Raw genomic sequence first — 15,472 nt, forward strand, 5'->3', positions numbered from 1 at the left:
CGTTTCCCAGAGCCTTCGTAACGCTACGTGCATTGTAAGTTGTATTTTAAGATCTCCCTTAAGGTTACGGGCTGTTTCCCAGAGATGGGACAACCTTAAGGGAGACCTTAAAATACAACTTACGACACACGTAGTGCTACAAAGGCTCTGGGAAACAGGGCCTAGGACAGTAGATGGGTGTACCTGGGTCCTAGGGGTGTGTATCTCATTGACTGAGACGATTCGATATGTATCTCGATACATGTTCAATGATACAATATATTTTATAAATCTTTAAGTGGCCAATGATTCGGTTCGATACGATTCAGCTCTGTCACGATACGACGCAATACAAGACAAGACAATGTGTCAGTCTTTTAGATTTTGATTCAATTAATGCTACATTTATAGAGTGCTGTTAGATGCCAAAAAATCCTGATAGTTTTACTAAATATAGTAACAGTAGAGACAGAGAGAAGGAGATATTACAGTGATGTTTTTATCTTATTATGAGTCTCATGTGTAAATGAGATGAGATAAATGAGATCTTTCTTATAAAACTCAAACTTATTCTACACTTGAGCGTTATGAAAGTTTGGTGGTGCGACGCGGTACAATGTCACTTCTGTCGCTGTTTTCAGTACCGTCTGTTTTGAGTAAATGAAGAGGAGACGCAGGAGAGGGAGGCGGGAGCGTTTGTTTTTGTGAGTGCGGCAGCGGGCGTCCAGCGAGAGCAGTGCAGGCAGAGAAAGCAGGAGAGAGAAGATGGAGTGGCAGCTCACTGATCCCAAAATTAAACGTATGCACATCCTAATGAGGTTTATTGATATGCTAGTGCTGCATCGATTTGTTGCCGATTCATGTTCAGCTTTTTATTGATGCAGAGCCGTCTGAACCGATGCACTTGTATCTAACACATTAAAGTCCGATGCATTGGACACACGAGTGAATCGTTACACCCCTACTGGGTCCTACTGGTTTCTGCTAGTTCTGAGCTGATTACACTGCTGGACATCTTCCAGTTTTGAAGGGAAGTAAGTACAATGCGTCTTTCATCTGCTGCACTAAGTTTCCTTGGCCAACTACTGCATCTACGGTCCTCAACGTTGCCCGTTTCTTTGTGCTTCTTCAAAAGAGCTTGAACAGCACATCTTAAAACTGCTTTGAAAAAACCAGTCTGCTTTGAAATCTTTGTCTGGGAGAGACCTTTCTGATGCAGTGTAACTACCTTGTGTCTTGTTGATGTGCTCAGTCTTGTCATGGTGTCTGACCTGTGACATGAAACTGTCTTCTACAACTTCACCTTGGTAGCAAAGTTTGTCTGTTCCTCACCCAGTTTTAAGCCTCCTACACAGCTGTTCCTGTTTCAGTTAATGACTGCTTTAACCTACATGAAATTGATGATCATTAGCATCTGTTTGGTATAATTGGTTAATCATACACCTGACTATGATCCTACAAAATCCCTGACTTTGTGCAAGTGTACCTAGAAGAACTGATGCTGTTGTGAAGGTAAAGGGTGGTCAAACCAAATATTGATTTGATTGCGATCTTTCTTCTCTTTGCTCACTTTGCATTCTGCAAATTGGTAAAAATAAACAATTACATTTTATATTTTTGAAAGCATTCTTACTTTACAGCATTTCTTCACACCTGCCTTCTATTAAATCATTTGCTAAATGTTTTCCAAAATATGCCAAGTGATAAGATACATAAGTTATTTAGTAGTAGTAAAACAATGCCACAAATTGTATACAGCATTTTAGAAAAATTGCTGCAAATTCAGTTGTTTTTGATGGGAATCACCAACAAACCTTAGTGAGTTCCTATTGGGACTGATGATTTATTTCTATTGTGACCCATCATGGATGCATTCATTTGTATAGTCATCCCCTGCAAGGTTCATTATCACAGTGCTGGGAAACTGTTCTTTGGTCTTATCCAAAAAAGCAATACAGTGTACACAGTTAAATGGTGATTTTGAACACACATTTTCTTGGGCGTCTAGCCCGTGTTTTTTATTCTTGGGTCAATCTTATCTTTACTGCAGGGTGTCTGCTGTTTTCTTGCTCTGTTATTTTTCTTCACTCCTGCTGTGTTTGCATTCTGGCATATCGATATTGAGTTGGCTTACCAATATTTGGTTATTTGTGGCTTACTCCACCCAATAGCAACAGTATGGAGAATTGGCCTGAATTTTTTCAGTAGTCTGCTGCTGTCCATCAAGTCATATTCAGAGCATCAGTATGGCAGATAATTGATAAAATTGACTTTAATATTTCCTCTGCACTCTCGGTGAGTTGGATACTGATGACCTCATTCAGTGATGCACTTGACCCTGCACTTAAAACCTGAGGCTGTAACTGTACTTCTGGTAACAGGCCATCAAAACATTTATCACTGCTAACCTACTTTACTTATATTTCATCATTTTCCCACTGTGTTGTGTTTTCTGTCTTGTGTTTATGTTTTTTGTCATAATTAGACGCTGAGATGTCTCAGCCTGACAGCCTGAAAAGCCCCTACATGGTTTTCATTTGGCAGAAAGAAGAATCTGTCTCATGATGTGCTTTTTTTGGCCTCCTGTCTAACAAATATCAATTGTAGCTTTTATTTTGATGAATATCTTTTTTGTCTCTTTTTGCTTTCTAGACACAATTAGCTCACCAGATTTTAAACAAAAATAGAAAATAACAAACCTAAAGGCTTTTCAGTCACAGAGAAGAGAAACCGTGGAGACACTGAACAAGTCACCCTCTATATATGTTATAGCTGTCATACACTATCTCTTGTTAACCAGTGAGCCTCATGATAATGCAGTGTGACTGTGCTTCATGGTCACATGATGTCATTGTTTCTACTTCACCTGGAGCTATGATTGAGGCTGTTCGATCTTTTCATGTGATTCATAGATAGTATAGAATGGCTTTCATATCAGTGTCCCAGCAGAGGCTGTGCACGAGGCTCAGTCTGTCCAGTGTGCCTCCAATGTTGCCACCACTGCTGCACTGTCATGAAAATCAAAATGAACAAGATTAAATCATTAACGTAATTATCCTCATCTACTGCTCCAAAAGACACAGCAAATGTTTATTTCAGCCTGTTGCTGCTGTAAAAATGGACTGTGGTTAAGGATCTGAGGTGAAACAACTGTAAATGTGTATACGGCTGCACCTGATGATGATTTGCATTATTGACAATATTTTATTGATTTATCGATTAATCATTTGGTCTGAAACTGGGAGAAGAAAGCCCTTTGAAAGTACAACATAATAATTATATCTATCTTTATCTTAATTTATGGGGGACTTTTCAAAATCCACATTGCAAAGTGCTTCACAAAGGCAGCAAAATAAAACATGCAAGTTATTAAGTCATCAGGTTTTAAAAGAAAACACATGAAACTTTGGTGTTTAAGAGAAAAGCAAGAAGATAGAGAAGAGGTCACCACAACTACCATAGAAAACCATCAGAGATTTTCAAAATTGTGCCAACATTAATATGATCCCCACATATGTTGTCTCTAGCTGCAACAGGATTTCAAACTGAAGCAGTTGGTGATCACCTGCAGTCCTTAGCAGCCAGTTAAGAAGAGTGAGAGGTCAGCTGTCAGTCGTCGTATAAAACCGAGCAGTCAAACACAGAATAACAGTCTTGCAGCTGTACATTTCCACCAACTAGTCAAGTAACGGTTCACATCCAAAAAAAAAAGTGTTGTAAAACAGAAAATTCCCTTCTCCTCAACAAATTCTGCACCTCAAACTAGATTTTCTTTTTCTTTTTCCTCAAACTTAAACTCTACAGTAAGTCAAAGTGCACCATAGTGTCTCAGCATCAAATTTAATCAATACATCCCAGTAAGCATTGATTTCATAATTTTCAGGTTAAAGAATATTTAACTGCTCAGGTTAAAGCTGAGGTAGGCATTTCTTTAGAAAGATTGTTGATTTGACAGCCACAGAATAAGACAGTTCCCTGGTTGTCAAATATTGACGCTTTGGGTTGGAAGCTGGTTCTGACTGGTTGTTTTTATTATTTTCTTTCCCCATCGGTCTCATGTACTTCTGTCAATTTCAGCAAACATGGAAAAACATTATTATTATAAAAGTTACCTACTGAACCTTTAAAATGTGGCTAAATTTGTTCAATAACATACAGCCATATATCTCATTGTTTACTCTTTAATGGGAATACTTGATTTAACTGACTTTTCAACCACATTAAGTTTTTATTCTAGGCATCCAGCCATCTTTAAGTTGCAGAATAACATGTTTATTGTGCTGTGATTTCTGGGTTGTCAAGCAACACAGTTTGCAAGCAGCCTTATGGGTCTTCATATCTTTATCTCTATGGGTCAATAAAACCGCAAAGCTTGACACAAGCTTGTTGTTCATAACTTATGTCCATACTTATATATACAGCTGCATGACCGAGGAACAACAACAATATTTACAGCTGTAAGTGTCCTACCATAGACATCTCGTATTTGGATCACAGAAGCTGGTGAATCACTGGCCACAAAGAGATCCCATCTCAAAGCAATTTCATTGTAAGTTGTGGAGAACACACTTAAAGTCCTCGTTCTGCCTGTTCATTCGTTAAGAGCAGACCATAATTCAGCCAGTATGTAGGGATAACACAGTTACTGGTTTCACTATAAAGGAAGTACTGTATTAAAAATTGTGTGATTGTATAATGGATATTACCACATGGGCTCAGAAACACTTTAGAAAACCATCTTTGTCGCTGCATCTACAAGTGCAAGTTAAGACAACCACACGAAAAACCATACATTAACAACATCCAGAGACGCTCCTGACATCTCTGGGGCCTGAGCTCATCTGAGATGGACTGCCAGAGGATGGAAAAGTGTGATGTGGTCTGATGAGTCCACATTTCAGGTTTTCAGTTTCCAAGTTAAAGAGTAAAAAGACCATCCAGACTGTTACCAGTACAAAGTTCAAAAAACAGCATTTGTGTTGGTATGGTGGTGTGTTAGTGCCCATGGCTGCCACATCTGTCACATCTGTGAAGGCCCCATTAATGCTGAAAGCTACATGTTTTGGTGCAAGATATGCCGCCATCCAGAAGACATCTTTTTCAGGGACACCCCTGCTCATTTCAGAAAGACAAAGCCAAAACACATTCTGCACATGTTCAGTGTTGAGCTACTAGGCTGGCCTGCCTGCAGACCGGACCCGTCTATCAGTGAGAGCCCAAAAGACCAGAACAGAGGTCCTGGACTGTTGAGCGGCTGAAGTTGTATATCAAGTAAGAACGACATTTTCATTGAGATAAGTTTTATTTTTGACATTCTGTTTTGTGGTTATGGCAATGGAAACACTGCCGCTTTGTCCACAGGGGCCTCCAAAATCAACACAGTATTAAAATTCATTGTAGTAGCTTTAAGTAAAAGTATGTGATTTGTGTATGAAGTATTAAAAGTAAAAGTACTTATTCTGCAGTAAAATGGTCCCTGTCACTGTTTTACTATTATATATTATGTTTCTCTATTAATGTTACAGCTACAGTAATGTGTATGTTGCATTTTACTGCTGTAAATGTTTAATGTTGAGCTCATTTACACTGCTTCATACTTATCATGGTGTCAGAAAACAGCCACATTTTCACTTTTATGATAATACATTTTCCATCTTATTTTCCAGGTTTTGAAGAGTTTATTCCGCCTAAGAATAGGAGAGTTCTCTCAACCCATAAAGGAACATTCTATCCTTCAGTTTATCAGGAAAAGTCAAAAATCACAAGATTTAAAGATATAATGAACAGGAAGTGTTCTAATTTTTTTATCAAGGGAAGTTTTGCCTAGCGTTCATTGTAATGTATTGGCTTGACTTACATAACCTAAAGTAGCTTTTTCTCTACTTTAATTGCTTTGAATTCATGCTACTTTCAAGCTCACATGCTAAAACGGGTAGCTATACAATGGCTGCTTGGGGTGAGGGTTGTTGTAACAATTAATTAAGATGATGAGGATTTCTACATTGTGAGCATTGAACATTTGCACACTCCAGGCCAAAAGAATTGTGGATCTGTTGTAAATTCTGGGCCCACAAAGCCTGCATCCCAGGGTCAGCTGTGACACTGACTGAGCCATTATGTGATACCTGCACTACACTCCATATGCACACACGATGTAAAGATGTAAAAGAAATGTGCTTTTTTTGTCACTTTAAATTGTTCACTTTAACAAAAACTGTTTATTTTATTCACTAATAACATTCTTCTGTAAAGTGGAGCAAATTACCTTTCAGTGTTATATGTATCCCCAGATAGATCTCTTTACATTTCACAGTAATGATAATAACAATAATCTGTGATTATGTAGCCGAAGTCCATGTGAGTTTTATTGTGTGGTGATACCAGAATTCTACACTTTGAACAAATACTAAAAAGATACTTGTTACCACTTTTGATACCACAGAGAAAACATATTTTTGTTGAGTTTCTGATGTTCAAACAAAAAATGTTACCACTATCCCTGGTCTCCCATACAGTAAGTAGTATAATCCTCTGCCAAGAAGTGAGCTGACAGGTGCAGTGATGAAAATAGAAGCACATTCTTAAAGATGATAAATGGTATAGAATTTAGTCTAGCAAACGTGTCAATAAGCGGAAAGTTGAGATATGAGGCTGAACAACAATGAAACAAAAGCATCACTGCCTCTCCTCTCTTCCGCTCCTTTTTTTCCACGAAACGCAGCGTGTCACACACTGGGACGGACAGAGCCACAGCCCAGCTGACGTTAGGAGAGGAGGAGTCGCCTGGAGAGCTTCAGAATCAGCATCACTCCGAGAAATGTTCAAGCAAGTCACAGTCTCCAGCTCCAGAGGTACCAAAGGCACTTTGTCCTTACCATGTCAGAGCAGCCTGAGCTGATACACAGAGTTCAGCGGATGGGAGAGTATGGGAGCCCCGTAACACTGAAGTGAACCATGAACTGTGAGCGCAGTGTTTTGATGGAAAACCGCATTTTATGGCGCTCCGAGCTGGAGAAATTACATCCATAGGACAGAAGACGACTTGCGGCAAGGACACAGTTTTCTCACGGACAAACGCGCCCAATCTCCAGACTGCTGCTGCATTTATGTGACTGATCTCCCGGCAGCACAGAAGAGTTTATTTAATGGCTGAAATAAAAAATAATTGCAGTTCATTAAACATTTTTAATACCAATATGGATTCAACAACTGAACAGCGGCTCGAACCAGTCGTTTGATTTTTTTTTTTTTCTTCGATTTTTTCTTTTTCTTTTCTTTTTCTTTTTTTGTCATCAGGGCAGCCTGTAAAGCTGTCGGTCAGTCATCAGTAACTCAGACATGGATATGACCAACAGGTCCCTTCACATCCTGCACATGGAGTTCAGCCCCTTCAGTGACTTCATGGAGGAGAACGACACCAACCTGACCACCGGGGAGCGACCCTCGCTGGGGTGCGTGCAGATCCGCATTCCGCAGGAGCTCTTCTTGGCTCTGGGGGTCATCAGCCTGGTGGAGAACATTCTGGTGGTTCTGGCAATCATCAAGAATCGTAACCTGCACTCGCCCATGTACTACTTCATCTGCTGCCTGGCGGTGTCCGACATGCTGGTCAGCGTCTCCAACGTGGTGGAGACCATGTTCATGCTGCTCAACGACCACGGCCTGATGGATATGCACCCCGGTATGCTGCGCCACCTGGACAACGTCATTGACGTAATGATCTGCAGCTCCGTGATGTCGTCGCTCTCCTTCCTGTGCACCATCGCCGCGGATCGCTACATCACCATCTTTTACGCGCTGCGTTACCACAGCATCATGACCACGCAGCGCGCCATCACCATCATAGTGGTGGTGTGGCTGGCCAGCATCACCTCCAGCATCCTCTTCATCGTCTACCACACCGACAATGCCGTCATCGTGTGCCTCGTCACTTTCTTCTGCACCACCCTGGTATTCAACGCAGTCCTCTACCTGCACATGTTCCTCCTGGCGCACGTGCACTCCCGGCGCATCATGGCTTTCCACAAAAGCAGGCGTCAATCCACGAGCATGAAGGGGGCGATCACCCTCACCATCCTGCTCGGAGTCTTCATCATATGCTGGGGCCCCTTCTTCCTCCACCTCATTCTCATCCTCACCTGCCCCACCAGCCCCTTCTGCAACTGCTTCTTCAGAAACTTTAACCTCTTCCTCATCCTCATCATCTGTAACTCGCTCATCGACCCGCTCATTTACGCCTACCGGAGCCAGGAGCTGCGGAAAACCCTGCAAGAGCTGGTGCTGTGCTCCTGGTGCTTCGGTGTGTGACACCATGAACATTTAAGATGGCAACAATAGCACTCTATCAAAAATGTCAGCTACCTTGTGTCAGAAGCTGAAGTAAACCGTGGCTGATGCATGTTTGAATTGGTAGAGGATGCCCAAGCGCAACACCACATAAAAAAAGACCATTTCTGGTGAAGAGTTTTGTACATCTCACCATGGATTTTGTGACTATTTCCACGCAGAGCCGGTCTGAAGCATAAGCCCTTCATTCAAATTCTGCTTGGGACACGATAAACGTTTGTTTGCACGCATGACTTCAGTTTTATTTGTTGTTGTTTGTTGTTGTCACTTCATGCGCCCCTGCCCTGCGAAACATCTGGACATTTAACCCAGCAGTGACTCTTAACTAGACTGGACTAGAAACTCTCATAGATAAGAGAGTCAGCAGATCACTGGACTAAACTGTAACTGCCTTCTTGTATGTGAATTGTCCTTAGTCTGCTTTTAAATACTACGTTTTTAAGACATCAAGAAGATAATCAGAAAATCTGCGCCGGAAAAATATTTAACTATATCTCTGACCTGAATGTCCTCCTTCATTAAATGAAAACTGAATGTTTTTATAGCCCCAGGCTTTGGTGGACCGGCTCATAAATGGATTCATTCTCTTTGAAATGACCCAGAACAAATGTTTCTGCATTAAGCTGGATCTTTTTCTTTGGGGGCTGATAAAAATCAACTAAATTCGATGCTTGACAAAACAAGCTTTGGTATGCAAAGCTTAAAAGATAATGTGGTGTGTAAGAGAGAAGTAATTGGGGGGTCTGGTGTTTGATGACTTACCTGTCAGGGCCCGGGGACTTGTTTTATTTTAACACTGTTTATCGCGTGTGACTCGAAAAATATCAGTTTTGTCATTAATTCATTGTTATGACAATATGCCTAATATTTACTTCGGGTAAAACATGTTTTTTTCATGTAGCGATAAATTTGTCGGGGTGGTTTCTTCAAACGTGTTGCCAGCAGAGTGGGAAAAAGATTCAAATTAAGAGACCAGTCCGTTAAAACGATATGAAGCATCTTCAAAAAAAAAAAAAAAACAGTCTGCAGACAGTCGGTTTGGTGGCGTTGCGTGTGAATTTCTCCTCCAAAAATAAATATCCAGATGACTAAAGAAGAAAAAACGGAGGGGCTAAATCACATGAACGGCCTCGATTGGCGGCTGGCCTGATGCCCAGGGCATAGAAGGGATTTTGAAAGGAAGCATAACGAAGTTAGATTTGTGGAAATTGGTGTGGTTCTCTGTTATGTGCAAACGGAGGCGGATTCTGAGACGGTTTGGAGCCTCGAGTCACCGGCCTGACAGCCCGCGTTGACATTTTAGTAAAATAACAGATAAAAAACTTTTTTGTTTGCAGATCGAAAATACGTGAAAACGCCAAAACACAGTCTTGAGGTGGTCTGAAGTTAAACAAGAAAAAAAAACAGATGAAATTGTGAAAATGTATACTTTGAGATAACAGCCTATGGATTTTATGGCTTTATTTTATTAATCCCATAATATCTGATTCTTTACTGATCCTAAGGATTTGTTGTAAATAGGACCCATTAAACTAACTGACCGTTTATTTGTTTTGTTTTTATTTTTTCCTCCGATACACGTTGCTAATGTATAAATGCTTTGGCACAAAATTCGTGTTTCCAAATTAAGGGAAAATGACTCACAGATCCCAGTATCAGTCTGTCTGCCAAAAGAAATGTTATTGATTAAATGAAGGCTGCCATGTAATGTGAAATGTGCATGTTAATACTGACAATAATGTAGACTCTTATACACTGTGGTACTTGAATACTGCTTGCCAGAGTACGTGCTGCTGAGTAAAATATAATTCACACCTTGCCCATTGTTATCTCTGAATTTAATTCTTTATATTTTTAGTGTATGCCTATTTTCGTATTGATTCTGTATTAGAACTTACTCTTCTTTTCTGTTTTGTAGGACTTTTATTGCTTTTTCGTTCCATCACTTAATTATCTGTATTTTCTTCTTTTGAGCGTGGGAGTTGTACAAAAGATTGTGAATGTACATTAGTCGTCTGCTAAAAAAATAACCTCTATTAAAGGCAATGAGATTGTGGCACTAAGTGCTTTTGTATCCCCTAAAGTAAACCTAGTTCAACACATATTGTAACTGCTGTGGGTATAAAAACGGCTGCATATATCTCATGTTAACTTGAAACTGAGTAAACCAGGACTGAGTTGTAATCCTTGATAATGTTTAGATATTATCTATTTATCTCAAATAAAGAGGCCAAACAAGACGAGCTTGCGTGGTGTCAAGTACATGTATTATTCGCCCCCCTTCCTATATCTTAATATACAATATTTCACCCTGTTACATAGTACATTTCGTTAGATGTCGTTTCATTCAGCCTTTACAAGATAAGGAAAGGAATGGATGTGCACCGTTATAAGATGTAAAAACCTCAATTCGTGACACATTTCCTCTCCAATGTCTGCAGATGATGCTTAAACATGTGACTGACATACATGCAACATGAACACCTTTTTCGTCATATACCAAAAATAGGCGGTACATATACTGTCTATGGCATTACAACATTTAGTCTGAGCAGACAGAGGGGCCATTGATAATTAACACAACAGAGATGTTTTTGAAATCCACTCCGTTTTTAAACTCATGATCAAGTTCCGTTACTGTGCTCTAAATAACACCATTGAAGGGAATTTCCAACTGGAACTAATACCAATCTTCATCCTCTCCTCAAGGAAGAAATTAAAAAACTTAATTCTTTTAAATACTTCCTTAAACTACTGATTATAGTTGACCCGTATAGTTGGGTATAATAAAATACAAATGAATCTCACAGTTTTAGCTTTTAAGAGAGCAAAAAATTAAGTGTTTTTGTCGTGAATATCTTTTGGAATTTTAATCACTCTTATTTTTTTTATTTTATTTTTTTATTTTGTACTAATCGCAATCATATGTTTATAATGAAACCATTTTACTATTTACTATTTGCAACTTCTTGTCATAGATTTTGTTGTTTTGTTTCAGATGATGATGAAGGGCATGGGCAATGAAATCAAAAATAATCAAAGACCCTTCAATATGATAAATAGTGATGTCTGTCTAAAAATAATGCGTTCCTTTAACGAAATAATTGGCTATAGATGGCATGGCCCTGGATGTGTCACTGAGAAAAAATAACCTAATTTGCGCCCTTAATAGTTTAGTGCTTATTATATTCACATGTCACTGCATGATTACATTATACATTTTGGGGCTATTATAATCGGGTCATCACACAGAAAAAGGGGCAATAAAAAATGTAGCTGTACTTTTGTTCTCTAATACAGTCTCACATAGAAGATTAGAGGAGACGGGAGACATCATACTGTATGTGTGACAGGAAGCATTTTGTAGAGGACTGATGAGCATAATGGTCTGCGTCCATCCAGTACATGGGTTTGATAATCAGTTATAATAATTAATACACTAATCTTGTAACAGCCCTTTCAGAGATTAAGTCTAAAAGCAGAAAACAGCAGTCTGCGATATTTTAAATTGAATTAAAACTCATTGTTAATAATATGTGTGCGTGCACTTAAGAAAGCCACGCGTTTTAACACGGACAATACAGCAACACATAACCCTCACAAAATGATAAGTGAAGTGGTTGGTATTAATAAAAGTTAATCACATAAAATTTTTTAAAAAATGTTCTGTGATAAATATTTGATTTAAGAGATACATTTACTTGAGAGTTGCTGATCTTGTTTGGGACTGTGGAGGACCAAACCTGACCTGAACATCGTAAGTGAATAAATAAACGATAATATAAATGTACAAGTACTAAATTTATCAATCAATCAAATGGCAAATATATTTAGCAATAAATCTATACTAAGAGTTTTTAGTGTAAATTTCTATTTTCTTTTCACACTGACTATTTACTAATTTTTTAAAAGTCATAATAAATCAGGTTTGGTCCTGTTAGTTGGCCAGTTGGCTAACTGATCACATGACGCTCTGCATGATTATTAAAGGTACAGAGAAGCAGACTGTAAAGCCCCCTATAAGGCAAATTGTGATTTTTGATGTTGGGCAATATAAATAAAATTTGACTTGACTTGACAAGTACCTGTTAGTGCACTGATAGTCAACCTATGATGTCATAAATAAGTGCAATTTCAACAATGTCTCCCTTTTTCCATAATCAGTCTATTGTTGTATAGGTCACAATTTTCTACACTTTGCAAAACCGGTCAGATTGGACCTTTTCTTTGGTCCATGGGCCATATGTTTACCCCTGGTTTCTATCAAGTAAACTACAAAATAAATAAGGAGGATATAGATATGATATAGACATGACTGTAATTATTGCTGATTAGCCCAAAGGATGAGTGTGCCTATATTTTATTTTTTTTTATTATTTTTGCAGGGAGCAATATGTTAACAGTTAAGGTTATAACTTCTTCCATCATTTAGCTGCACAATGCATCTCTGTTCACAATGAGAGCTCTCCACAGCTGCCATCCAAACAAAAAACACCCTCAAGTTATCCATATGAACAGAAAACCAAGTCTCTGGCCCTCAGAGATGGACACAAATAAAATACATTTATACTAATGCTTACCCAAATTAATGTAAATAAATAAAAAACAAACAAACAAACAAGTAAATAAATTTGAGTGCTGTTGGGACCTCATAAGTGTGAAATGGGAAGAAACTGTTTGCTAACATTTAGCTGCTCTGTATTCCTTAACTAAATGTTGGATTGCTTGCTAGCTAGCTAAAATTAAAAAACAAACAAACAAGCAAATAAAAACATTACATTGTTTGCTTGCTAGCTAAAAAGTAAAACAACCTCCCAAAAAAGACATCGTTTGCTATCTAGCAAAAAACATTAAATTGTTTGTTAGCTATCTAAAACTACATTTTTAAAAAAGTGTTATATTGATTACTAGCTATCTTAAAAAAATGGTTGGCCTAATTAGCCTAATAACGATGGCTCAGCAGAGAACTGTTCTGCTGAATCCATCTTAAATACGGAGCCAAATCTTGTCAAGTGCACATTTGAAGTTAATATTGGATAATAATGTAGCAAATAAAATGTAATCTACATTTAGAGTAAAAACTAAACTAAGTTTAAAGAAAGGTTTAAATTTTATCTTCCTTAATTTTAAGATAATTTAAAAGTTTGGTGCAACACAATTTAAAGTTAAATCATGATTTAATCAAGGTTAAGAATGAATCATTGCTCCTTGTACAACCCAGCCTAAGTGTAAACTCCAGCGCGACCTGAAATGATCACAACTTCCAAACAGTCAAACTGTTGTAAATGATAATGTTTCTCAGTATCAATAACCTTTGACTGCAATGGAGCAAAAAACCATAAATGATTGAATACAACGATTCTTTTCTCAAAAGACTTAGCAAATCTCCATGTAAGTGAAGATGTATTGAAGCTGTTGAAACCACAGGTCAATCCCTGGTTGTTGAAGCTCACACAGGCCATGGCTCTGCACTTGTTAATCCATAAACAGCTAAATCAAATATTGTTGTTTTCAGGTGATCTCATTCCTCTGAATGTGATATCTAAAGAACGCTTTGAGCAAATTTCTTGCCACAAATGACCACTCTGACTCAAGGATAAATTGATCATATTTTACTGTTCGAAGGTCAAAGATCAAAGTCACTATGTCCTCACGTCTGTCCCGTTCTCCTGAAGCCGATATCTCAGGAAAGCTTGGAGAGAATTTCTTCAAACTTGATACAAGCATCTACTTGGACTACAGGATCAACTCATTCAGTTTTGGTGGTCAAAGGTCAAAGGCCACAGTGATCTCCTTAAGACATTCTGTGGCCATAATTTAAAAATGTATACACTAATTATGACAAAATTACACACAAATATGATGAGGTGATATTTAAATCCAGAAGTCAAAGGTCAGCTTAACTGTTACATCATAATGTTCACCTGTCTATCTCTGTAAAAATAGTGTCTAAGTGAAGACAGCATGTGTCTCATGGGAAATGATTCACTGGAATCATATATTTCAACTGAGTAATAACTTCTATTTTGCCAAAAAAATAAATGCAATACATTTTATTAAAGTATTAACTATACACATTTATACATTATATGAGTCTGGAGGCATACAGCTGGTGGAGGCATACAACTGCAAGGCAGCAATTCCACTGACATAATCCACAAAATGGTATAATAATTTGGACCCAGAGTATGCTCAGTAGTCTGACCAGCAATGGACCCGTGCTCTTGAGTTCCTGCCCACACAGCCAATTAATCATGTCAATCATGGCAAGAAACCCCATTTTTATATCATCAAATAACAAATTAAAACCAATCTGATCCAAAAATGAGCACTTGAAGAAACAAGAGTAGAATTATTTTAATCGATCTATCACTGCTGACAAAACCCATCTTTGGGGGGAAAAAATTACGTGATGTGCACTTTGATATTTTAGTTTTGCCCATGTCCTACCTGTTAACATTGGGGAGTCAGGATTTATTACCTATACTGCATCCAGCCACCAGGGGGAGATTGAGATGTTGTGGCTTCACTCTTAGGGAGCTCTCATGTTGTCCATTTCTACAAACAGTATGCAGTCTATGGTTGACAGAGCTTGTCAGACAATGTAAACAAATGACTGACATTCTATGGACTTACCATAAACAATTCATACTGTATTTGTTGTATTGAGTTGATTTTCTATCTTACAAACAGTTTAGGTTGGTGATGTCACCCACCTTACTGATATAACTGAGCAGTCAGGAAGCACTGTTGTTTCCTAACACCCACCTGCTCAAAGACTTGAAAAGACAAAGGCAGAATAACCGTTCTGGGACTTATTTTCTTTGTTTCATCACTTTGTCAGAGTTAAAAACACTGACTCTAGGAAAAGGCTATATGGTGGCAATCATTTGATGAGTCTTCATGAAACAGTGCAGTAATCCTATACTTTTCCAGGTGATAAGTGACCATGAATTCATATTGAAGCTATGCAGTGTTGTTAAACCTGTTTTCTCCCATGATACCACAGCTCACAAGATCCAGTTTGACTGTGGGAATATTGATTTCTTATCTTACCTTTTCTCAGACAGACACAGACACAAAGTTTACATAACTGAAACACTATGGGCATCTGCTGACATAGAAACAGTTAATTTTAACTAATGAA

The 15,472-nt window shown here is 38.4% G+C and overlaps 1 protein-coding gene across 1 annotated transcript; it reads left to right on the forward strand.

The window, feature by feature from the left end:
• The first annotated feature begins 6,540 nt into the window (after positions 1 to 6,540).
• On the forward strand, positions 6,541 to 8,659 carry mc1r (melanocortin 1 receptor). Its single transcript, XM_084718230.1, has one exon. It carries the CDS (start codon positions 7,318 to 7,320, stop codon positions 8,284 to 8,286), a length of 969 nt encoding a protein of 322 aa, XP_084574356.1. The 5' UTR covers positions 6,541 to 7,317; the 3' UTR covers positions 8,287 to 8,659.
• Positions 8,660 to 15,472: the final 6,813 nt, after the last annotated feature.

The sequence above is a fragment of the Lutjanus erythropterus genome, chromosome 1, assembly GCF_056507025.1.
Source record: "Lutjanus erythropterus isolate fLutEry1 chromosome 1, fLutEry1.hap2, whole genome shotgun sequence".
Classification (NCBI taxonomy): domain Eukaryota; kingdom Metazoa; phylum Chordata; class Actinopteri; order Lutjaniformes; family Lutjanidae; genus Lutjanus; species Lutjanus erythropterus.

Coding starts and splice junctions, on each gene's coding strand:
- mc1r (XM_084718230.1), top strand. CDS start 7,318: ATGGATATGACCAACAGGTCCCTTCACATCCTGCACATGGAGTTCAGC.